Here is a 23,126-nt window from a genome sequence, read left to right on the forward strand (position 1 = left end):
CACTGCTATAAACAGACCTGAACACGGGTAAAGCACTTTCAGCCCACTGCTCTGCTATTTTTAAATCAGACTAAGAAAAACAACTGTATAAAGAGACAAAAGTCTTTATTACATTTTTATTTCGGTCCCAAAAACCATCATAATAACATTATATCAATAATAATATTAATAAAGAAAATAAAAAAAATAAAATAGCTTCAGTTTCCACAACCTCCAGATTTTAGCCTACAGGCTCGTGGCATGTCCATTTGTAGGAAAAGGGGTGTGGTTTCAAGCTAAGGCGAGATGTCATCTGGTGTCAGTCAGGAATGTAGAGGTGGTGGGCGGTGCTTTAGGGGCAGGGTTAAGAGGGCAAGCCTAATGCAGGCTACTGCTGAGATACCTACAACCATTCAAAACAGACAAGGGAAAAATAAATAAATAACCAGGAAAAACCGCTCAAATTAGACAGATGGTGCTCAAGTCAACAAGAACACACTGTCCTACCATAACACAGTATTAAGAAAGGTCTCTCTGCTACTCGAGCATTTTCACTTGATAAGGCAGGATGGAAGTAGGAAATGCAACATATTAGCATCATTAATATTAGCCCTCTGTCCCCCCAGCACCGCAAAAATATCAAATTTTGATGGAAAATTATAGAAAAACAAGGATTTTGTTTTAGATCATTTGAGTCATGCATAATATGATCAGGGACATGGTAAACAAGGTACATTCTGATTTCAGGTTGACTTTAAAATAAAAAAATAAAAAGGACCAACTTCCACACTGCATGTAAATCACAGAACACATCTATAACAAAAGTTTCCCAAAGTAACATGACTGATACCTGCTGAGACTGTGTGTCCGGACCTCTGCTGGCCAAGCGACTCAGAATGTTTCTCTCAGACATCTGTAGCCTCACAGCAACTGGTGGTATCCTGGCAATGGTTGCTGGGAGACGGGTAACATCTGCCTTCATGTCACTCAGCAACTCCTCTAGCTGTTTCAGCACTATTATAAATATGGTGCACAAAAAGGTAAAAAGAATCAGTGAAAACAGTTATGCTTAGTAAAATTCAGAAAAGGATAGAAGAAAATTTCTTTTCTTTTTTTTTTTTTCATGATTGATCAATATTTCAAACCATGCTATTAGTACAATGATTAACAATTAACATACGGCGGCACAGTAAACTGAATTAAATTTTAATTATGCTCACTTTGAGATGAAACAGTTGCGTCAGTGTTCAAGTACTGGTATATCCACAACATGCACAAATTGTGTGATGTGTATTTTAAGTCAATGAAAATAAAAAACAAAAACACTCACACTGCCCACCTCTAAATTCAGGAAATGCATTTTCCTGAATGAGTATCATTATTTGAACATTTTGGCAATTCAGATAGTATAATGCCAATTGAAAACACTGAAATTTGACAAAAAAAAAAAAACAAAAAACAAAACAAAACACCTTTTTACTAATAAATTCAAACGACGCTCATAAAATAACAAATAGCAAACAAACACAGCATCATAGTTTCTTCTGAAATCACTCACCTTTATGCAGGACGGCATTGGCAGGTTTGTTGCCCGACATGGACTCCTTGCTGAGATGCTGATGGGACTCGGCTAAGCACTCCACTTCACTGAAGCGCGTGTTCAGAGCCATGGAGGGGTGAGAAGGGTCCTCAGTCATGTTTAAGTATGCTGCTCTTCGCAATTGCTCCTCAATCACCAGAGCTTGCTCCAGAAGCTAGAGAAAGGTCAACGGGCATCAGAAAAACATGAGCTTAACTCAGATTCATAACTGTAGCAGTACTTCTGTCTACATAATCAAAAGACCTCCCAATAGTTCAGGACTATACCTTAAATCTCCTGGCCAGAAACTTGTTTTTGATCTCTAGGAAATTTCCCCGGTTCATCTCACCCTTGAAGGGCTCATTGAGAATCGCAAATTTAATATCATTCTGAATGTCCTGCCACCGGGCATAGCCATGTCTGGAAAAAAATGAGTCAAGGACACCAACACAACACAAGCACTTAAACAGATCATGAGCCCCTCTCAGTCACATATCTGGAAACAATGCAGAGGATACTGTATGATGCCAGCAAGAAGCCAGTAGTCATGGCGACGATGCCAAATTTCATTCGTCTTCTTGGTAACAGTGGCTGCCCGCTCCTCATTCTGCCACAGGGAGTGCAATTCTGTGCGACAGAAGTTCACAAAATAAGCAAAAATAACAGAAAAGGCACAGACAGAAAAACCACGGCAGCCGGTCTTCTTACCAGTAAATCCTCCATCTGCTATATTGAACATGAAACGGGTCTTTGCTTTCTTCTTCTCCTCACTCACTCCTGCCGCCACTCCATCTTTGGCACTGTCTCCATTCTGCAACTTGGCAGGCTCCTCTGTCTTAGCAGCCTCCTTTTCATCCTTTTGGTCTAGAACAAGGGAAAGGGGGAGAAAGAGCAAATTATAGCGTACTGCTGAAGAGCCAAAGTAGGCATATATTAGTTGAGAAAACTAGGTTCTACCTTTCTTCTCATTAGAAGGCGTAGTATCCATCTTTTCCGTTTTATCATCTCTCTTTTCATCTGATGAAAGATTTAAAAATAAATAAAAATTTTGAAAACAAACCCATTTTCAATCCAATATACACAGGCACCTCAATGTCTACATTCTATACAAAATGCATTGCATGCTTGACAGAGATGATCTCAGATCATCTAAAGCTGCATCCTGCGCACCAATCAGGGTGATCACCTTTGCTCTCGGAGTCATCTCTCTTCACTTCAGACCCTTCAGTCTTTGACTCATCTGAAGACTTGTTTTGCTCCCCAGCATCTCCAGTCTTCTCTTTGTCTCTCTCTTCACCATTTCCTGTTTTCCCTGTATCTGTGGTTGATTCGCAAGCCTTGTTTTTCTCTTCTTTTTCATTCTGGTCAGCGGGAGAAGGCATTTTCTCATCATCATCATCATCAGGAATGGCGATGACCTGTTAGACAGGCACGTGTTTAGCTCTAGATTTTCAAAGTTCTTGTGTGATATGCTAAAGATTTATTTCACTCTTTACTCACCTCTGACTCTGCTTTCTTGTTAGGTTCCTTACTCTGATCACCATCTCCATCTTTCTTGAATTCTCTCTCTTTTTCAGTCTCTTTGCTGCCATCTTCTGACTTTGAGGGATCTTCTGTAGAGAGAAGGTAGTCTAATAGTCAAATCAATGAATTTCATTAATCTCAAATTGCACAAAGTACTCAGGCTGTATTTCAGTTAGTTTTATTTCTTGTCAACATAAACAGTGTCTACATATTTGTCATATCTCCATGTAATTACACTATAAGAATGTGCTGTCTTGTATTCCACTTGAAGAGGGGATAAAACAATTATTAATATCAAATCAATAGCATTTGGTTTGTGTATATAACAACTCACTGTGCAGCACTGATGTTAAAACAAAAACAAACTAATTTTAGCCATAGTTAATAAGCTGCAGAAAAGAAGCTTGTAAAACCAAATGAACCTGGAGCAGGTGTGTTGGGCTGCGTGTCAGCTGGAGTACCAGTCGAAGGAGTTTTCCCTGGGGAGTCTGGATGACCACCAGCAGCAGCAGCTTTATTTTCTTCTAGCTCCATCATCCAGGGCATGGACCACTGACCATTCACATGCTCAAATTCCTGCACCTGGAAAAAGACAGCACAGGGAACCATGAGCCACAATTTACATGTAGCAAACTGAATGAAGCCATCAGTCATGCCTGAATGAAGTCAGGCTAATTTTATTCCAGAAAAGTTGCTTACCTTCTTACGGATCAATGACATCACCCCAATCCGAGTGAGGACGTGCTGCCGTGACAAACCTTCTCGTGGCACACCATCAGCAAAGGTTTCAGCACCATCAGCACCAGGTTCACACAAGTGCCTCATAAAGAGTGAGACATATGCCCTAAGACAGAGAAGGGGGACAGTAAGAAAAACAGCATAACACCTAACAGACTCATGTGACACAAACTGGAAAGATGCACAAGACTGATGCTCACTTGAACTCTTTCTCAGATTTCCCTCGCAAATCCCTGACCAGCCATTGGGTGGTGAATGCATCCTGTGGGGGCATCCCATAACGCATCACAGCATTTAAGAAGGCCTTCCGCTGGCGTGCATTGAAACCCAACACCTAAAACAAAAACATCATGTTAAAGGGTTGGAACAAAAAGGCCCACACTGACTCAGTCAAGTTACATGACTTTTAATGGAGTATTAAAATCTTAAGATTAAATAAGCTCACCTCAATGTTGCCTCCCACTCTGGCCAGCAGGGGGGGTAATGGTTTGTCCTTGTCATTTCTGAGACCTTTCCTGTTCGGTCTACGGGAATTTGCTAAATTTGGAAAAAGGATTGTTACGAGTACAGTCCAACAGCTGCATTTCACATAAAAAAAGCTGTTTACGTTGCCTTATTGCCATTGAGGGAGCAATTTACCTTCAGCACGCTCGTCAAAGTCCTCATCTCCTTCTTCTGAGGCAACAGAGTAGTCCGACTGCCCATCAGACTGGTCATCCTGCCAGTCTATTTGTAAAAGGAAGAAAAAAAATGAATTTGAAAATGGCATGTGTATGCACGAATGATAAACATGCATCTCTCTCACACTATGCAACTGAATTCATTATTGCAACGGTGGGTAAACAAAAAGATTAACATTCTAGTGTTTTACACAAGCCCATGGAATACTTTTCACATAATGCACTCAAATGTAAGATTTAAATTAACAAAGCATGACGTTATTTTTGTCCTCCCCCCTCAACTCTTCCTGTTTAAAGCACCACCTCAAACGCATCTAAAACAAAATTGTATATTACCTGCCATTCAAACAATAACATATTACTAAAAAGAAACCATTTGGGAATTTTAAAATTCTGTGCGATTCGTTATTGTGAAACATGTCTAATCCTGAGAAGTTAAAAATGTATGTGTAAACACACCTCTGTCTTCCTGAGATCCATCATTGTAGTTGACCTGCTTGCGAATACGCTTGCCCTTGCCAAGGTTTCGGGCCAAGTCCTCCTGCTGCTGCTCATAGTGGTGCCTGAGCAGCTTCTCCCAGTAGTCTGGGTCCACACTCTCTTCCTGCTTAATGATTTCTCTTTGTACCTCCTCTTCCTGTTGACAGAAAAAAAAGAAGAAATATTTTAACTTTAAACATCAACAACTGTTCTACAAAAGTTTCCTGGCAGATTTGCAATGCTCACCTCATCATCCTCATCTTTGACCACATATTGAGCCACCTTGAAGGAACTGAGGTACTCATTCATACTCTGGAGTTCTGTGTCGTCTGTAGCATCCTGGTTACGGTCCAACAGCCGGTCTATGGCCTTATCATCATAATGAATCACACTGCTGTCCTCCTCTTTGTTCTCCCCTAATAGAATCATGGGAAATAACAGCAATATTTACTTTACTGTAGGTGTGCATGTACCTATAGTGACTAAGGATTGATTAAGAAGCATCCCTAGTTTTAAATAAATAAATAAAATACATAAATAAATAAATCCAATTAAAAAAACATTTGCAGAATTTTAAAACATATGCACTAAGCGCTGAAACACACTGTTAAATACTCACCTTCTCCCTCATCTTTAAATAGCTCCTCTGTGCCAAATTTGAGAATATCATCCAGCTCTTGCTTGGACATGGATCCCGTTTTGGAGCCCAAGCCAGGTCGTACCACTAAGTGGGTAAGCATCATTTTCTTTTTGGCCACCTATGTAGGAGGAAAAAAATAAACAAATAAATAAAATAAAGATACAGGGTTCACAATGTTTACACACACACACACACACACACACACACACACACACACACACACACACACACACACATACATATATATATACACACACACACACATATATATACATATATATATATATATATATATACATATATATACACACACACACATACATATATATATATATATATATATATATATATATATATATATATATATATATATAAATAAATATATAAGTTAGGAAGCAAGAGAACATCTTGAGTTTGTTATGGGAAGAGGTGATACCTGAGTAATTCTCTCCTCCACAGAGGCCTTGGTGACAAAACGATAGATCATCACTTTCTTGTTCTGACCAATTCTGTGAGCTCTGCTGAAGGCCTAGGGGACAAATTTATTAAAAATAAAATTATATTGAAGCTAAATACAAGTGAATAGTAACACTGAAGCGCAACAAAACAGCTAAAATACTGTTCTGTTGAAAGAATGATAAGTCCACCTTCACTGGAAAGACTGTAGTGTTGCTTGAGGGCTCACCTGAATATCATTGTGAGGGTTCCAGTCAGAGTCATAGATGATGACTGTATCAGCTGTGGCCAGGTTGATACCCAGACCACCAGCTCTAGTAGACAGAAGGAAAACAAACTGAACTGCACCTGGAGCTGAGGGAGAGATGAAGAACCATTTAGTTTCAACTGTTCCTTCAACAGGGAGAGTTGGGGGGCACACACTTTGAAGACTGGGTATAATCGATGGGTAAAGACAAGACTCACCATTGAAGCGATCAATGGCTTCCTGTCTCATTGCCCCAGTAATACCACCATCAATACGTTCATACTTGTAGCCCTCATTCTCCAGAAAGTCTTCCAGCAGATCCAACATTTTGGTCATCTACAACAAAATGAGAATTGTAAGCTTTTTTTACTTTCTGCATGAGCATGGCTTGGTTTGTGCAAGTATTTGTTTGGGCCCAAGACTGCACCTGAGAGAAGATGAGCACCCTGTGCCCTCCCTCTTTCAGCTTGCGTAGCATCTTGTGAAGAAGCAACAGTTTCCCAGAAGCCTTAGTGAGGGCACTGCCATCATACATCCCATTGGGCATCTTAGGTGCTTCCTGTTTTAAGCAAAATCACAAAACATTTATACTATATATCTAACCAAACCAATTCTGCACAATTTTCTAGTGACCCCTGAACCATTTCAGCAGTCCATTTTTGTAAAAATGCTTTGAGTAAGTATACCATAGCAGCAACAGGGAAAAGGTAGGGATGGTTGCAGCATTTCTTTAGGTCCATCACCACATTGAGCAGGGAGACTTGGTTTCCACCCCCTCGAGTGTTCAGGGCCTCAAAGTTGCGGGTCAGGATGAACTTGTAGTATTTCCTACAAATAATGGAACAGTGCTTAAGACCTTTATTGGGGACTGCAAACTAATGATAATGCTTGGGGTCGGGTTTAGGCACAGAAGAAGCCAAGGCTACTGCATATTTCCATACTCAACAGGAATTCTGCATTACAAGGCCTTCAGTCTATCCAGGCTCTGATCACTTATCACGCTGCTCCTTTTAACGCTACTCCTTCACGTACAAGGTACAAGCTTACAGGTTACTCCTGCTAACAGGCTCTATAGCTTAAACCACTGCCTACAACTACAGTCTTGAGGATTTTAAGTCGTCATCTCAAAACTCTGGACCCTTTTACTGAGCAACGTCCATCCCATCTAACCCCTCTATTCCTTTCATTACATCCTCTCACTCACTTTTGCATGGGACTGAGCTCCACTCGGACAATAAGCTCAGTCTTGGAGGGCATGTGCTTGAACACGTCTGCCTTGAGTCTCCTGAGCATGTGTGGTCCCAGCATGTCGTGCAGCTTCTTAATCTGGTCCTCTTTAGCAATATCGGCAAATTCTTCCAGGAATCCCTCAAGATTACTAAGGGAGGCAGAGACCAGGGCATAGAGTTAGTACATCAGATCACAGGACTAGTCCATCACTCACATGTAACTTATTCACACAAAAGCACACGCACAAAATACCTGAATCTCTCTGGCGTGAGGAAGTTGAGCAAGTGGAACAGCTCCTCCAAGTTGTTCTGGAGAGGAGTTCCAGTAAGCAGCAGCTTGTGCTGAAGGGAATAGCCATTCAGCACTCTGAAAAACTGCAAACACAGGAACAATAATAGCATTACAACACAAGCCAGATTCTCTAAAGCGAAATTCTGGAAATGGTACCATTTAAATAATTCCAATAGCAAACTCCACATAACACTGAATATTATTTGAAGATATTATTACTTCTGATTCTTTGGCTCTGTAGCCTTTGGTACATTTTAGAGCACTTCTTCAAATACTGTCAAATTCAGTGACGAAGCGTCATTTTCTTCAAACCTGGAAGCATCATTTGTAATGCTAGATTATCCAGACAAAACATTTAGTCTAGTTTAGTCTTGAAAAGTAAGGACTAACCTTGGACTGGTTGTTTTTGAGCCTGTGGGCCTCATCCACTACCAGACATGCCCAATCAATGGAGCCCAGGATGGCCATGTCAATAGTGATCAGCTCATAGGAGGTTAGGAGAACATGGAACTTCACAGAGGCTTCCTTCTGCAAGTACAAGGAAAGATGGAAAGGATTTATGCGATGCAGACAAAGTACAGCACACTGCATGACAACCTTTTTGCCCTTTTAGCACAGTAAAAACAAAACATTTTATGTAAGTAAACGTTTAATTCTGTGCATTAGGTTAAACTCCAGTGCTTATCAGTAGATAGTCTGACACAGAAGCTGAACTTACCTTCATCCTAGAGGCCTTCTTGCCACCACGAATGGCATTGTCCTCAAATGAGAACTCGTTCTCTCTGATGACAGCTCTGCTGTCCTTGTCGCCCACGTATGTGACAACATACATGTCTGGAGCCCACATTTCAAACTCTCGCTCCCAATTAATGATGGTGGACAGAGGTGCACTGACCAGGAATGGGCCTTTAGAATGACCCTAGAACAGTGAGGAAAAGTATGTCAACTCAAAAAAACAAAGTCATACTAAATGCATGCTGGAGTCAAGTAATTTACTGCCTTAAATCACACATGCCTACAACTAAGGCTCAAACTATTTATGGCCACTGTTCACCTAATGTTTTTGCCTATTTTTTGGAACCAACCTAGAGAAAGAGGAGTTTCTCAGCTGATATTCACTGCAACCATTGCAAGACAAGTAACATGGTCAGGTCACATAGAATCTGGCCTGAGCCAGAAATAAAATACGTGCTTCTGGTCAGAAACCTGCCAACTAACTTCGAGAGAAAGAACCATTATACAACAGATTATAACGCATCTTATAATTCACTTGTTTAAAAAAATGAGAATGGCTTGTTACAGTAATAAATAAACCTACAGGCTACTGTTATTATCACTACCACAGCAGCTTTGACCATTTCAAATCATTTCCATGGTCAAACTCACGTTAATGTTCTGTGAAAAATATTCCTTTCGTGGAAGGCTACAGGATGACTCTGCCTGTTTAGCAATTAAAGATTTCACTTTCATGGGAATTTCAGTTAAACTTTTTAAAGGAAACAATTTAAGTGGTCTTCAAATTATCTTCCAGCTAGCAGCAGCGGTGGTAATATTTAATTACTAAATGAGTATCAACACCAGCCTTTTGCTGGATTTAGGCATTCCTGAGTGACAATGCGTACACATGCTTTGTACATTTAACATTGAAAAAGTGAAACACTAAATGAAGACTACATCTACATTTAACATCAAGGACCTCAGATGGACTAGAACAAATATACAAAAGTCTCATCTTCTGGTTGAAGAGTATTCTGCACCTCAGCCAGCAGGTGGCAGACAAGCATTATACTATAGCCATCTACAAGCAATGATGGTCATCCATGTTGATTAAATCTGTAAATTGCAGTTGAGGATATGCTCTCAAATCAAAATGGCAACCCCACTAACTAATACAAGCACATGCATACACACACACACACACTGGGGAATACTTGCACACTTTCTCCACATACAAACCTCTTTGTACAGGGAGTAAAGAAACACCGCGGTCTGCACAGTCTTTCCCAGGCCCATTTCATCAGCCAGGATGGTGTCGGTGCCCTGAGCCCAGGAGAAACGCAGCCAGTTCAACCCTTCCAGCTGGTATGGATGCAACGTACCACCTGTTGAATCCAGATATTCTGGCTGGCGTTCAAACTTAATGGTGGGCTGAAGAAAAAAGCAACAGCAACGGTGTTTCCATTAGCTTACAGTACCTTAGAGCCTTTTGTTAAACCTACAGGCTCATTGTCGATAAACCAAGAGTCATCTTCTGCACCAAACTGTGCAAGACTGTAGTAAAAAGAGAATTAGGTCCAATTCTCTCTCAGGCTATAGCTACAGTGGCTTTAAAATCAATCCGAAATTCTGAGAAACATTAGCCAGTCAAAGCACATAGAAAGAGAAACATTACAGATTGCACCAGGACAACAGCATATTACATAATGTAGAAAGCAGCACCAACAAATGTTACCACTGCTAACAATACATGCAAGTTGGTGAGCAGTTAACATGACTGACATGCGGTATTAGCCCCACTAGTTTTCAGTCTGTTTTAAATAGCATTAGTATTTTGGTAATAAATATTCCTTTAAGGAAAGCCCATCAAGCCTCATATGAAAGCAGCATGTATTCCGCACAGTTAAGACAGACTTACATCCACAACAGGATTCTCCGGGGGTCTGTCCAGTCTCTTCATTTTGCCTTTGACCCTGATTTTCTTATTCGGTCTACCGTCATCTCCCATCATAAGCTCCCTATCAGAGAGAATTACAATGCTTACTGACCTTCACACACTTAAATGGATGACTTCACCTTGTGGCCTAAAGAGGCGGCAGAAGCACACAAGTCCCTTAAGTAAAAGTACAAGTTTGGCAAAAAGCAAAATTGACATTAACTTTTGACTAACGGTTTACATTTCAATTAAGCATCTTAAGAGTTTCCATTTCTCAAACAGTATGAACGTTAATGAGATGTACACAACCATGACGAAAAGCATGAATAATAAACCTGCAGGAATCCTCTGCAAAATTATCAGCTAACTGATTTTAATATCAGTTTTAATATGTTTTTTTCTGATTGGGATTTTTTTAAAGACGTATTTGCATCTTCCATTATATACACACAGACTCGCTTCGATTTCTTTCATTGGGTTCTGTGACGGCTGCTTTCAGAGAGTGGAGCATATTCCAGAGAAAAACCTCATGAATAAAGAAACTGCACTTATTCAACACCATTAAGGTGGAGAAAGATGGGGAAGAAAACATCCACTGGGTTTAACTCTTCCTAAGCAGCCTATGTAAACACTGCAATGTCAGCAAATGCCTTAATTTCTGGTTCAGTCTTACCCACCCTCTTTTTTGATTGGTAACCTTGTGAAAAGTGACACAAAAACATTTTTCAACTAAATATACACCAGAGAGGGGAAAAAAAAAAAAAAAAAAAAAAAGTAGCCTAGTTTCAAAATGTAGTGAGCAGAGAGCACAGATTTTTCATTGGAAATGTACTAAGTAAAAAGCATTAAGTGACAAATACTTTAAGTACAGATACAAGCAATTTTTCACATAAGTACTTCTACTTCATTACTTCTTCCTCCCTCCCATGGCCTGAACAGTTATGAATTTCAAAGTTTTTTCTTATACTCATTATTTAGGATAAACACAGCTCGTTCTGAATAAATCTGACAGTTTACAGATATGAAGCACAGCAGTGAACAAGTTTTGGAGAAAAACCAAAAAGTGTGCGCTTGCACGTTTGGGCATACACATGCGTTTTATACCTGTGATTCCAGTATTGCAGTTTATAAGCCTCATATTCTGGGATCTCCATGTCCTCCAACTCCCAGGTAGCCTGGTCATATGGTAGATCCCTCCACTTGATGAGGTAGTGACAGTTATTTTTCTTATCCACACTACACAGGGAAAAACAGATATTCACGTTTAGAGGTTAAATCTTCACTGTGATTTAACTTCTAATTATTTTTTTGGGTTTAAACATTATCTGCCCTAAACAAAAGGATGCACAGGTGTGGGGCGGACATTTTACACCAATACAAAGTTATGAAAGCACTCATATGAACATCAAGGGTTCTGTAACAAAGCCCTAGAGCATAACAGTGATTCACAGTTCAGTAGAGGCTCTGCTCTAGCAGACCTGACTGAAATGATGAAATCCTCTATAATTAGCCAAAGCTCAACTACGGCCTTTTAGAACATTTCTGAGAACTTCAGAGAACTCTGAAGCTGGTACTGCAGAAACAAGTCTTACCTGTGGTTGAGGATGCGGTGGATAATCATCCACTCCATTTTGATGCCAAAGCGATAATACTTTTCCTCCATCTGGGCATAGATGGGGTCTTTGTTCTTCCTCTTGTCACTCTTATCTTCATCACCCTCCCCTCCAAAGTCTAAGGGCGGGGGCTCGTCCATGTCGTTCTTGCGCTGGTAGTTCCTGAACATCACCTGGCAATGCAGTTCCAGCTGAGGAGGAGTGAGAGAGTAAACCTTCACTTAGGCTTGACAAAGAGTGGAAAATTTAATTATAAGCTAACTTACATCCTAGACTTTTTAGATATTTATTAGGTCTGATGACAGAAATTACTTGACCTCAAATAAATTCTTCACAGCTGACTTCCAAAGATGCTCCAAGACCACTAAAAAGTTACAACTTTCATAGGAGCCATACCATCTCTATAAACATGTTTTTGGTGCATAAACATATCACTGAAGCCAACAACTGCGGAATATTATTCTGTCAGTTTAAATGTGTGCAAATCAGCCACAGATAAACTGACATGACCTTCACACTAGACATTTATACGAAGTAACCCAGAGACCATGATCACTGAACTAATACTCTGTTGTCTTTCATTAAAAGAAAACATTTTTTTTAAATCATATGTACACAGACCTGCACTTCAGAGACCCAAGAGCAATGCCAATAGGACATGTTCTGCCACTTGACAAAGAACTCTCTCTCGGGCCGTCCAGCCAACGGAAGAGGGTCAGGGGCGTCGGCTGGAAGGTCGGGGGGTCGGGCTACAGGGGTGGGTGGTGGTGGATCGCCCCAACGCCAGGTAAGAATCTTCTGCACTTTCCCTTTCAAAGGAGGACACTGAAATAACAGTCAAACCAAATTAAGAGTCGCATGAAACACTATAAATTAAGATGGTTTCTTTAGGCACAGTAAAAGGGTGAACATCTGTTTAATGAAGCTAATACACTCTAAAAAGTAACAAACTTTGATATTAAATCCTTTGGTATTAAATTCAATGCCATTCCCACTCTTGAGCTACCTGGTTTACTCACAGTGCAACGAGGGCAAATCCACTCTCCATTGGGTATTTCAGGCAGGGGTGGGTTGAGGCAGTGGATATGGTAGGAAGAGGGACAAGAGTCGCAACACAGCAGCTCTCCTCCATCTTTACACACTCTACAGAATTCCATATGGTGATCATCCTCCTCTGCCTCGCCGCCAGCTGCATCGTTCTCCTCCTCTCCTTCCGAGCCGTCCTCACGCGCCTCCCATTGAATACCTTCTTTTTCCTGAAACAGAATTATTATTGACTACTTTCCACATTTAACCAAGCTACCAACAAAAATGGGACATTTCACAAATTTCTAACACAAGCTTTATATCTTTATTAAAATATGAAATCTCATTTTCAAAAAGATAACTGGGGTACCTGAGAATCATGAATAAATATATAAAAGACTATACAGATTAGACAATATGGAAATAAAGAACTAGTGAAGTTCTTGAATCGAGAGAAACCGCAGCAAAACTGACTAGGGTTAAGTGGGACAAAGTATCAATCCGAAACTAGGTCATTCAAATCGGCCAAAGTAAAGCCAGATTTCAAGCCTGTAAACTGTTTTTTAGCTTATGCTGAACACGTTTGTCGCATGTTACATGATGTCAGCTTTTCCTCTATGGGCTCAAATATATGCGATACAAGACTTTGTGTCATTCCACCATCACTTGTGGCTGACGCAGGCCTTAAATCAATGGGACCCTTTAGGATATTCCGTTTGTGCATGTAAATGGTCTGCAAAGTAAAAAAGCCCAAAAACAAGTACACGCAAGAGGGAGTAACCCTCCCCGACATGAACAGCTTTCCTCCGCTGCATTAAATGCCCTTTTCTTTGTTATAAGATGATGTAATCTCATAACACAATCCTTACTATCTATTGTTAAGTTTGGCATTCGCCCTCACACAAAAGAGCTGCAGAAGTAAAAATCCACTACTCAAACGTCACGTTCCAGTGTAGCTCACGAAAGTGGATCAAGTCTACCAATTCGTTCTACCTGACTTTCAAGAACGGACTCTGGCTCAAACCGATAGAACAGAACCGATGCCGTTGTAATAATAGCCACAGCAGTGTAGGAGTGGACCTTGTAGGAAGAAGCTGCTCTGAAAGTTGACCAATCAGAGCATACTGGACTCACCAGGAAGGGGGCTTAAAGACACGGGAGCTCTAACAGAGCATTTCAGAAAGGGTGAAGAGAGATGTACACTAAGAGAAAAGGGCATTTTTGTAAGGGCATGAGGCATGTAAATCTATTCTAGTAGACCCTAAAATTAGTTCATACACACTGAAAATGAGCATATGTCACATCCATTTCAAGTTACTGGCCTCCTCCACATTTGTAGTTCATAAACAGAAATTGATGGCCTCATAAAACCTTGAAGTGTTGTTCAGACCAGACAGGTTAAGAGCAAACAAGGTCTCCTCAGCTACAATGTTATTAATAACAAACCACAGAAAATCTTACTTGGCATCAATTCACTGCATATTTTGATAGAAAGCCCTGAAGGAATTTCACTAAAACTGCTCAACATACAAAAATGCAACTTACTGACAGATAATAACAGATGTTTTAAAGCTGTCACTTACACAATGTGGGCAGCTCCATGTGCCCTCTGGGGCTTTCTCCATGTCAGGGTCTAGGCAGACCATGTGGTAAGCTCTGGGGCAAGTGTCACAGAGGATGATCTCTCCACCCTGCTGGCAAACCTCACAATAGTCCTGGTGATCGGTCTCATAGCCATCAGCATCTTCATCCACTGAATGATATATATTGGGGGGGGGGGGTTAAATCAAAGGCAGGAGATCACCATCACAGTTGAACCCTACAATACTCCACAATGCTAAATAAAATACAAAATGCAAGTCTCACCTATATCTCACCTATTCAGAGCAACATTTCTCCTAAGAAGTCAATAAAATTGTTTGACATGATTTCCTGCACTCATGACAGACCAAACAGAACTCCACCTGGTGCAGGTTTGAGGGCCTTAACCTTTATCTAAACTGGGGCAAAGACAATACTGCACAGCTCTACTCCAGCTGAGAAACATAAGTAATACACCCTTATACCACAGTCCAACCTGAAGCCCTCAGAAGTACTCATTTTTGTTCAACAAAAACAGCTCTCACCTTTCTTCTTCTTTTTGGGCTTAGGCTTCTTCTTGGAGCGACTGCTACGGCTGTTGGAGCCATCAGACACAGAGACGCTGTTCATACTGCCGTCATCAAAGTCACTGTCTACGTCCACATCGTCCTCTTCACTCTAAATAGGTAAACGACAGAAGTGAACAAATAAGTAAAATGTAGGCAACAAGGGAACACGGACACTGACGTTCTTGATGATGGGGGTGTGCGATTAATTTAATACTTTGTGTTATTGCCAACCTCAAGAAAAGGGACAGAAAGGCATGAAGTGAGATGCTGTGATGAACTAGTGTGTGAGCTCGAGAGGCAGGTGTGACAAGATATAGCTTGGTGAAAGCATGCAAGTGACTAAGTAAGAAAGAAAATACATACAGAAGAGCGCTTTCTCTTGCTGTTGAAACCTCCCAGTTTAATCTTCAGAGGAGCAACCTTTTTGGTCTTGACCTTCTTCTCCTGAGGCTTGGGGGCAGGTTTGGACTTCCTGCGTGCATTAGGGCCTGAAAAATAAAGAGCAGAAGCCAGAGTTTCAAAATGTGTGAAAAAAACCCTCAGCCAGACAGTCCAGCTATCCAAGGTCATGGATGAAGAAGTAAAACATCCTTGAGACTTCAAAATCACACACACACACACAAAACAAGAATACTAAAATTAAAACTATGTTCACATCAACACATGGGAACTACATTACAGTGCATTTCTCTAATGCAGGGATCAGTAGATTTAAGAAATTTTGTTGACTACGCCTCAGAGGATCAGAAAGCTGTTTTTTTTTATATGTAACAAACAGAGCAACATATTTATCCACCCAGGTTCTCTGGGGAGCACAGTCAGCGCTCTCATCCCTCTGCTCCTTCAGGCTGCAAGAGTGGCATACGTTATGTAGGGGAGCCATTTTGTGCCCCGTCATAAATGGCAGGATTTTTTTTTTTTTTTTATGTAAACACCACCTCACCAGTAAGCTCCAGCTAATGGTATTGTTCTGTTCTAAGAGAGGATTAAGGGAGCAGACGGGGAGGTCTGCAACTTGAATTCCTCACGCTATTCCAGATTTTTCAGGAAGTTGAATATAAACAAAAAACACATACATCCAGTGCATCACACACACGCATTTCTAGATAAAATAATCTCCTTTAAAACTCCAAAAGCCATGCTCACCCTTGCCCTCTTTAGTTTTGGCCTTACGGACAGGAGGTGCTGGAGGAGGCTGAGGATCGGTTGGAGGAGGCGCTGCAGGGGTTGCCCCCGGTCCCTCGGCCGCCACCATGCTTTCTACAGCCGCAGCTACGTTAGCGGCCGCAAGGGCAGCGTTGGCAGTGGCGGAACCACGCAAGGGGTTGTTAGTGCTGAACTCACGCCATTTCGCACCTAGCACCATCATCATCTTGGAGACTGCTATCTTGGGGTTTTTGGCTGCAATAAGAGGCCTAGTTAAACAGACAAGGAGAAGAGCAGATGGAGTCTGAGACAACCATATGACATTCTACATGTAAAGAATTAAAGCAAGACGGTCACAAATCATTTAGAGCCCACAGAAAATGCAGTCACATTAATCTAGTATTTCTGGAAGTGCACAGACGCTTAGTCCAAGGTGAAACAAGAAGTGCACAACACTTTGTTTCTGACTACTAAACGTAATAAGCAAACAAGTTTATAGTGCAGTTTTAGGACAGTGTTGTGTAAATCAACCACAGCCACACTGGCCAACCATTTGAATTATCCCTAAAACAGGTCTTTTCTGCGAAGAAACTCAATTTCTTGATACATACAGTGGTGTTATAGTTTGGAGTAAAAACCTACATTTCTGACTGAGAAATATTTACTAGATTTTTTCCCGTACTAAAATTCTGGGGATGAACAAAGTCTCTAAAAAGGTGCTTACTCTGTGACTTTAAAAAACAATTTAAATAAAACTTATTTTCCCTTAAAGGAACAGTTGATTGGAAAATCATGTAATTTATTAGTTACCCCAAATGTAGTTCATCAGTCATGTTTGGAGTCAAAACATCTTTAGGTTTGAACTGGAACTACAAGGCTAATGTTGCTAACACTGGAAGCAGGCTCCCAAAACATTCCCAAAATTTCCAGAACTCTCAACTCATTCATACGTCATGCAGGTTTTAATTCAGGTCATGCAGGGAAGTCAATGTGGCTTAGAACATATAGTTTATTGTAAATCATACTAATTGTAAAAAAGCTCTGAGAATCTAAAAGACGGGGCAGCCATTTAGGATAATCAGAATTACTTCCTCCCCCACGCACAGTTTGGTGCCATAATATTACCAGCTGCACAAAATGGAAATCTGAATATTGCCCAATAGGAAGTCAACTTCAACTACATATAGTAAGACAATGAGCGCAACTAAGAGTAAAAGCAAACATCTTTGAGGCATCAACCATAAAAACATACCCGGCGCAGCTTATAGATTCTGGAATCCTCCTGGAGATCTTTAACATACTGCGCTGACTGAGACGCTCAGGTTTAGTGCACTGTGTCTCGTTAGTTTGTGGTTCGATGCTAAAAGCCAGCCTGCAGGTGTTCACGTCAATAGGAAATTGCTGCTAATCTACCAGACTACCTGTAGATTTCTTTACTCTGTTTTTACAAAATCAACACTTCTTTTTCGTAGTTTTATCGTTATCCGATATTCATCCCTCACAGTAAGCAAGGCTGAGGCATTACAGTGCTAAAACTAGATACCTGCGTGGTGAGGTTTTACAACACGCTCCTGCGCAGCCTCTTCCCAGAACCGTAAGGCGCTACTACACCGGAAATCGAATGATAAAGTTTCACATCTACCTCCAATGTGTTAGTAAGGCCTCTCCATTTTAACAAACCCTTTCCCCCCTAAATAACTTTACGCAGCCCATCAACATATCATGCTTTTGGCTTGTACTTGTTGAAACATTTTGGTGGACATTTGCTTTCTGTATATGTTAGCACTGTTAGCCTGGCTGCTCTATGCATACAAAAGCTCCACATTTTAAAAAGGTGACCATGATTATTAGATGAGAAATACCTGACGAACTGACTGAAGGCCTTGTAGTTGGTGAGTGACCTGTAGTCCTCCTCAGTAAAGACGTGGTCAATGTCCTCCATGCCCCAGGTATCCAGCAGCTGGGAAGAGGTTTTTGGTTCCTGCAAAACAATTTCAAACAAATTTCCTGAACAACAACGTCGTCTTCAGACAACTTCACACGGCACGTTTGGGGTCCAAGTTCTGTTTCTTGGAATCTAAAGTGGATAATAGCCTGAGGCCTACAAACCTTTAGTTTGCTGAAAACAAGCTAGCACGCCACCCTCTCATACTCACCATGTCGTCATCATCTTCATCTTCCTCTTCCTCAGGTTCTTTCCTCTTAGAGGCAGATGAATTGGAGTTCCTCTCAGCAGCAGTGCTATTCCTCTTCTTGTCTCTGGAGGTGCTGGCTCTCTTCTTCTTCTTACGGCCAGGTGTGTAATCGCTGCCCTCACTGTCTGAGCGGCCTCCAGCACCATCTTCCTCCACCTCATCCACTTCAGCTCCTTCTACGTGCTCTGGGGAACTGATGGGGATGTCCTGGAGGGAAAAGAATGCACCGTTTTACAGAACTACTTTTGGCAAGGCAGCGGGAGGTTATACAGAACCCAAGAACAGGGGACACAAACAAGCACGGGCATGAGGGAAGGTACTGTGACAAACAATCCAAACTGCATATTACATGAAATTACTCTGAGTCAAGAAACAGTCTGCTGTAAATCTGGGATCTGAAATTAGGCCTACCTCCCTACGAGAGCGCTGTCTCTTGCTTTTGCTCTCACGACTACTTTTCTTAGCTTTCTTCTTCTTTTTCACCTTAGGGGCTTCATTCTCTGACAAGTCTTCATCCAGATCATCATCTATAGAACAGACAGATCCATGCATTCATTCGAAACAAGCAATATTTTCACAACCACACTTTAGCCAGCCAGTTCAGAGTCTCTGTTCAAGGACAAGTTTAACACTTTAGATTCAGATGACACACTGAGGCCTTAAAAAGGTACAAACTGACTTATTTTAAAATGACATATTTATAGTTATCAATAAACAATACAATTCTGCATTAAGACATGAACTTCAAATATTACATGAATAGTTACTGTTATTTATGGTCTGAAATGCTGGAAGCTCAAAACCCATTCAAACTTAACATCTGCAAAAGTTACTTTAAAGCACATGCTTTAAAAGTAATTCCCTATATGCAAACAGACTTGCAAGTCTTTCTTAATGACCATGTGTAGCACATCAGAAAAGGACAGGGAGGAAGGTTTGCAGAGGGATAAGCCGTTAGTAGGTCAAATAAGCGCCTGGGTCACATGGTTTTTCATTATTCCTCTGGTCAAGCTTTCTCATACTCACTATTTCAGTACATACATACATACACACACCCTAAACCGGCATGTAGTGAAGTGAACTGCATAGAATATCAACACGACTGCAAGAGCAAGTTCGGGTTTCGACACAGCGTAAAACAGAGGATCGGAACTGGTCGCCTCAGAAAGTGCAGTCGGTGGTCAGCTAGTATTTCCATGTTCATTTGAACTGTACACTACCAAGCGGAGAGAGGACAAGTCAGTTCGTCGCACAGGCTTACATCCCGGGATCTTCACAGCATCCACTGCAACAGCGCCCAAATACAGATCTTCCGGCTTTCGCGGTCATGTGAGTGGATGTAAATTAAATGGACGGTGAATTTTGTCAAATCTGTTTGCTGAAAATGTGAAAAACGGTCACTGAAACACGGGGCTGAAAATTATGTGAACCGATAATTGTAACTAAGCAAAAGTGCTGCACATGGCCCGAGAACGCCACACACACACACGGCCTCGTGTCGGGAGTTTAATTGGCCTCGCATTACATTTCACAAAAACGCCGAAACCGTCTGTCCTACAGGAAACGCGTAGACCCAACCCGGAGCTAACCGAGAAACGGTCAGTAAAGAAGCAGAAGTGAGGAAAACCTCGGCCTCGACGCTGTGGGCCAGTCCGGAGTGGGGTGGTCGAAGCAGCTCAACGCCCCATCACGAACACTGCGCGCGCGCTCTGTGGGGAAACCCCCAAGTCCTCTCAGCCAAATCCCCAAATCTCTGCGGCACCATAAAAAAGTTCTGTAGGAAACAAACCCACCCAAACCGCCCCCCTTATCCCGCGGTCGACCAGAGCCGGCGATCCCAGTCGACTGTGCCCGTGAATGAAAAGCCTTCATCTGCGAACAGCGCGGATTCGTCGTGCTCAACAAACGTCATCGGCTAGCCGGCGGCTAACCGCTAGCGCTGCCGTTCTCACACCCGCACGCAGGAAAATACCGGTAGGCCGCAGCAGAGCGAAGCCGGCAAAACCCAACCCAGACTGCACGGAGCGCTCAAGGCCTGGGCGAAAGCCGGCAAATGTACGTTTTCACATAGGAGTTCTGCTGCATTTCCTGAACTATGGGCTGCGAGCGGCTCCGCCAGTCCGCTCCTCACGGGAGCTTGTGTTGATAGCTCGCAGGCTAACAAGACTTAGCGCGCTAACAGTTTGCTAACTAACAGCAGCTGGCAAAACACCAGCAAAACGCCTGAGTAGATTCGGGAACCGCTTAAACTGCACCCGGCGGCATTTACCGCTACATAAACCAACGTCGTTTTTGCTCGTTTAGCCAAAGACTAGATGGTCCATTGTCCCCCCCAAGTTTCACTCTCCGTGTACTCCTGTAATTTCATTCACCGGTTAAATCAAGATTTTACCAATTCACTTTGAAAAAGAAGCATTAAAATACCAAACACGCGGTAACAACTTTCTTGTGTGACCATATTAAAGCAGAATAGGTCCTTCGGTTCGCGATAAGAAGCGACTGGCTGTCGAAATACTTACTTAAATTTAATAGCGAGCCAACTTAGCAAGGTTCTAGGTAACCTACCTTGCATCATGGACCGGTCTTCTGTTGGTCCAAAATCATCTCGGTCATCTTCACTTCCAGACATAATAACTTAGTTGTGTTTTTTCCACCGTTTTCACTTCGGCTGAACACACACACACGGTCCCTTTCACTCCTCTCACCCAATCTTCTGTCTTCTTGAGGCAAGGCGGGACGAGGGGGAGCCGGTTTCGAAGAGGTGGAAATTAAACAGAAGAGTAAGAAAACGGAAGTTAGTGTTGATGGCCAATACATGTCCGTCACATCATGTTAAAACAATGCCCGTTCCCCCTTCTTAAAACACTACAGCTCAATAGTTCAGTCGAAGACGGGAGCACATGGGGGAGCGCGGAGGGGTAAAAGTTGTACCGAAGCGCCGGCAGACGCCGGAGCGGCTTCCACAACACGAGCTAGCAAAGCGACAAACTAGCTCCCTCGCTACCTCCTGAACCAACTAGCAGGCTAACGGGCAAGTAAAGTGTCTGCTAGCTGTGCCGGCTAAATCCGGGGGGGGCACGGCGGAATCATCGCGTGATCCTCACAACTGAGAACTTCGCTTTGCGTTTGTGTTTAATAGACTCACAAAAGCTGATGTGCGCGGGATGGAGAAACAATGTAAGGTTGGTATACTCACACAGTTTGGACGTTCCCGTTGGTTTGAAATAAAGGAGGGGAAAACGACGTGTGCTGCTGTTTCCACGCTCAGTTCCCTCCTCCAACAGTTAAACGCAGCTCTCAGCGTTTCCCTTTTTTTGTTAATGAACTAGAAGCAGTCGAATTTTCTTCAGCGCAGGAGGGTTCGTGCGACGTCGCCGTCTCTCCCTCTCCCACTAACACCCCATGCATACACACAAAGAGATCAGGGGGCAGACATCCCATAATAACCCCCCCCCACACACACATACACACTTACTCACCCCTCCCCCCACTCTGCATAGTTACCTTGCAACATACAGACCATAATAATCACCCCCCCCCCCCCCCCCCCCCCCACACACACACACACACACACACACACACACACACACTCTCACTCAGGCTCTTCCCCATTCCTCCATGCCCCTTAGCAACCGTTGCCATGGAGACACCCCCTCCCGCCCCGTTCTGTTAACATCCCATAATAATAATGAGTGCAGTCACTGACATCCCACAATAAGCATAACTCCAAAAAGAGAGAGCAAGTAGAGGAGAGAGAGAGAGAGAGCAAAAAAAAAAAAAAAAAGACACGTCACATGGCAACTCCACGCCACATGACTACATCCTTTCAGTCCCGCTCAAACCTACTGTACATGTATGTAGACCTACGTGAAGCTGTGGGCCTAGTTTGGGACCCTTATAAACAAACATACAAGTCCATGAACATGAACAGCGCATGCCTTTAGAATATGGAAGAGGTACTTGTCCGGTCATTAAGATGCTGATCCTGCATAAAATGCAGATGTACAACCTGAAAAAGTTTCTGAAGGCCTAACCTTAACTCCAAATCTAGTTGCAGTTTTGGCATGTATGTGTTAAACAAGGCCACTAGACCTATCGCTGTCTTCACAGAGAGTGGGAGAATGTCTAAAAGACAGATAATGCAAGGGTGCAGAAGTTCAGGGGAGGTCCTGTTTGGGGTCATAATACAAGACTAAACAGTTCTGCCTCTGTTTCCTTCTTAAAGCGTAAGAGAAACATGAGATTCACTAATGCAAATTGTTTTGGTTCTACAACCTCCAAAATGTGCATATTGTGATGATGGACGAAAATTTCTTTTCATGGAAATAAGAGGTTAATACAACTACGGTGCCTCATACATGGACGTGGGCCTACTGTTTGAACAGAATGGGAACCATGCCAAGTTGAATGTCCACTTTGGTTATCCCAGTTTGTAACATCAGAGTAAGATCATGTAGGAACTGCCACAGGGCACATTGTAAATTTAATGCTGCAAAGCT

The 23,126-nt window shown here is 42.1% G+C and overlaps 1 protein-coding gene across 4 annotated transcripts; it reads right to left on the reverse strand.

The window, feature by feature from the left end:
* Positions 1 to 88: 88 nt before the first annotated feature.
* Positions 89 to 22,045, reverse strand: chd4a (chromodomain helicase DNA binding protein 4a). Of its 4 annotated transcripts, none has more exons than XM_017708526.2 (41): positions 21,824 to 22,045; positions 21,193 to 21,344; positions 19,039 to 19,154; positions 18,589 to 18,834; positions 18,295 to 18,413; positions 16,433 to 16,701; positions 15,650 to 15,774; positions 15,263 to 15,395; positions 14,720 to 14,889; positions 13,130 to 13,366; positions 12,732 to 12,935; positions 12,090 to 12,301; positions 11,602 to 11,733; positions 10,480 to 10,579; positions 9,801 to 9,992; positions 8,563 to 8,763; positions 8,235 to 8,372; positions 7,806 to 7,927; positions 7,528 to 7,701; positions 7,010 to 7,151; positions 6,751 to 6,882; positions 6,542 to 6,659; positions 6,306 to 6,430; positions 6,057 to 6,149; positions 5,600 to 5,738; positions 5,227 to 5,396; positions 4,960 to 5,137; positions 4,460 to 4,546; positions 4,266 to 4,357; positions 4,021 to 4,154; positions 3,782 to 3,926; positions 3,505 to 3,664; positions 3,059 to 3,171; positions 2,745 to 2,976; positions 2,516 to 2,575; positions 2,267 to 2,422; positions 2,077 to 2,185; positions 1,846 to 1,978; positions 1,538 to 1,733; positions 830 to 993; positions 89 to 382 (listed from the first exon to the last, which is right to left on the reverse strand). In XM_017708526.2, the coding sequence occupies exons 2-41, from the start codon at positions 21,254 to 21,256 to the stop codon at positions 368 to 370; spliced, it is 5,847 nt and encodes a 1,948-aa protein (XP_017564015.1). In that variant the 5' UTR covers positions 21,257 to 21,344; positions 21,824 to 22,045; the 3' UTR covers positions 89 to 367. The 4 variants fall into 4 exon arrangements, with proteins under 4 accessions (XP_017564015.1, XP_017564016.1, XP_017564018.1 ...); XM_017708527.2 differs by having other exon boundaries at positions 21,193 to 21,347; XM_017708529.2 differs by lacking the exons at positions 21,193 to 21,344; positions 21,824 to 22,045 and adding an exon at positions 20,421 to 20,514 and having other exon boundaries at positions 2,745 to 2,919.
* Between the last annotated feature and the right edge of the window lie 1,081 nt (positions 22,046 to 23,126).

This window comes from Pygocentrus nattereri, chromosome 1, assembly GCF_015220715.1.
Source record: "Pygocentrus nattereri isolate fPygNat1 chromosome 1, fPygNat1.pri, whole genome shotgun sequence".
Classification (NCBI taxonomy): Eukaryota; Metazoa; Chordata; class Actinopteri; order Characiformes; family Serrasalmidae; genus Pygocentrus; species Pygocentrus nattereri.

What these genes read in the sequence shown, in the direction of transcription:
- chd4a (XM_017708525.2), bottom strand. Translation starts at nt 20,499, where the DNA reads ATGAAGGCTTTTCATTCACGGGCACAGTCGACTGGGATCGCCGGCTCT. An exon ending in GCCTTCAGTCAGTTCGTCAG is followed by an intron (nt 16,702 to 18,294) that starts GTATTTCTCATC and finishes CTGTTTAACTAG; the next exon opens with GCCTCTTATTGCAGCCAAAA. An exon ending in TCAAAAACAACCAGTCCAAG is followed by an intron (nt 7,928 to 8,234) that starts GTTAGTCCTTAC and finishes CTGTGTTTGCAG; the next exon opens with TTTTTCAGAGTGCTGAATGG.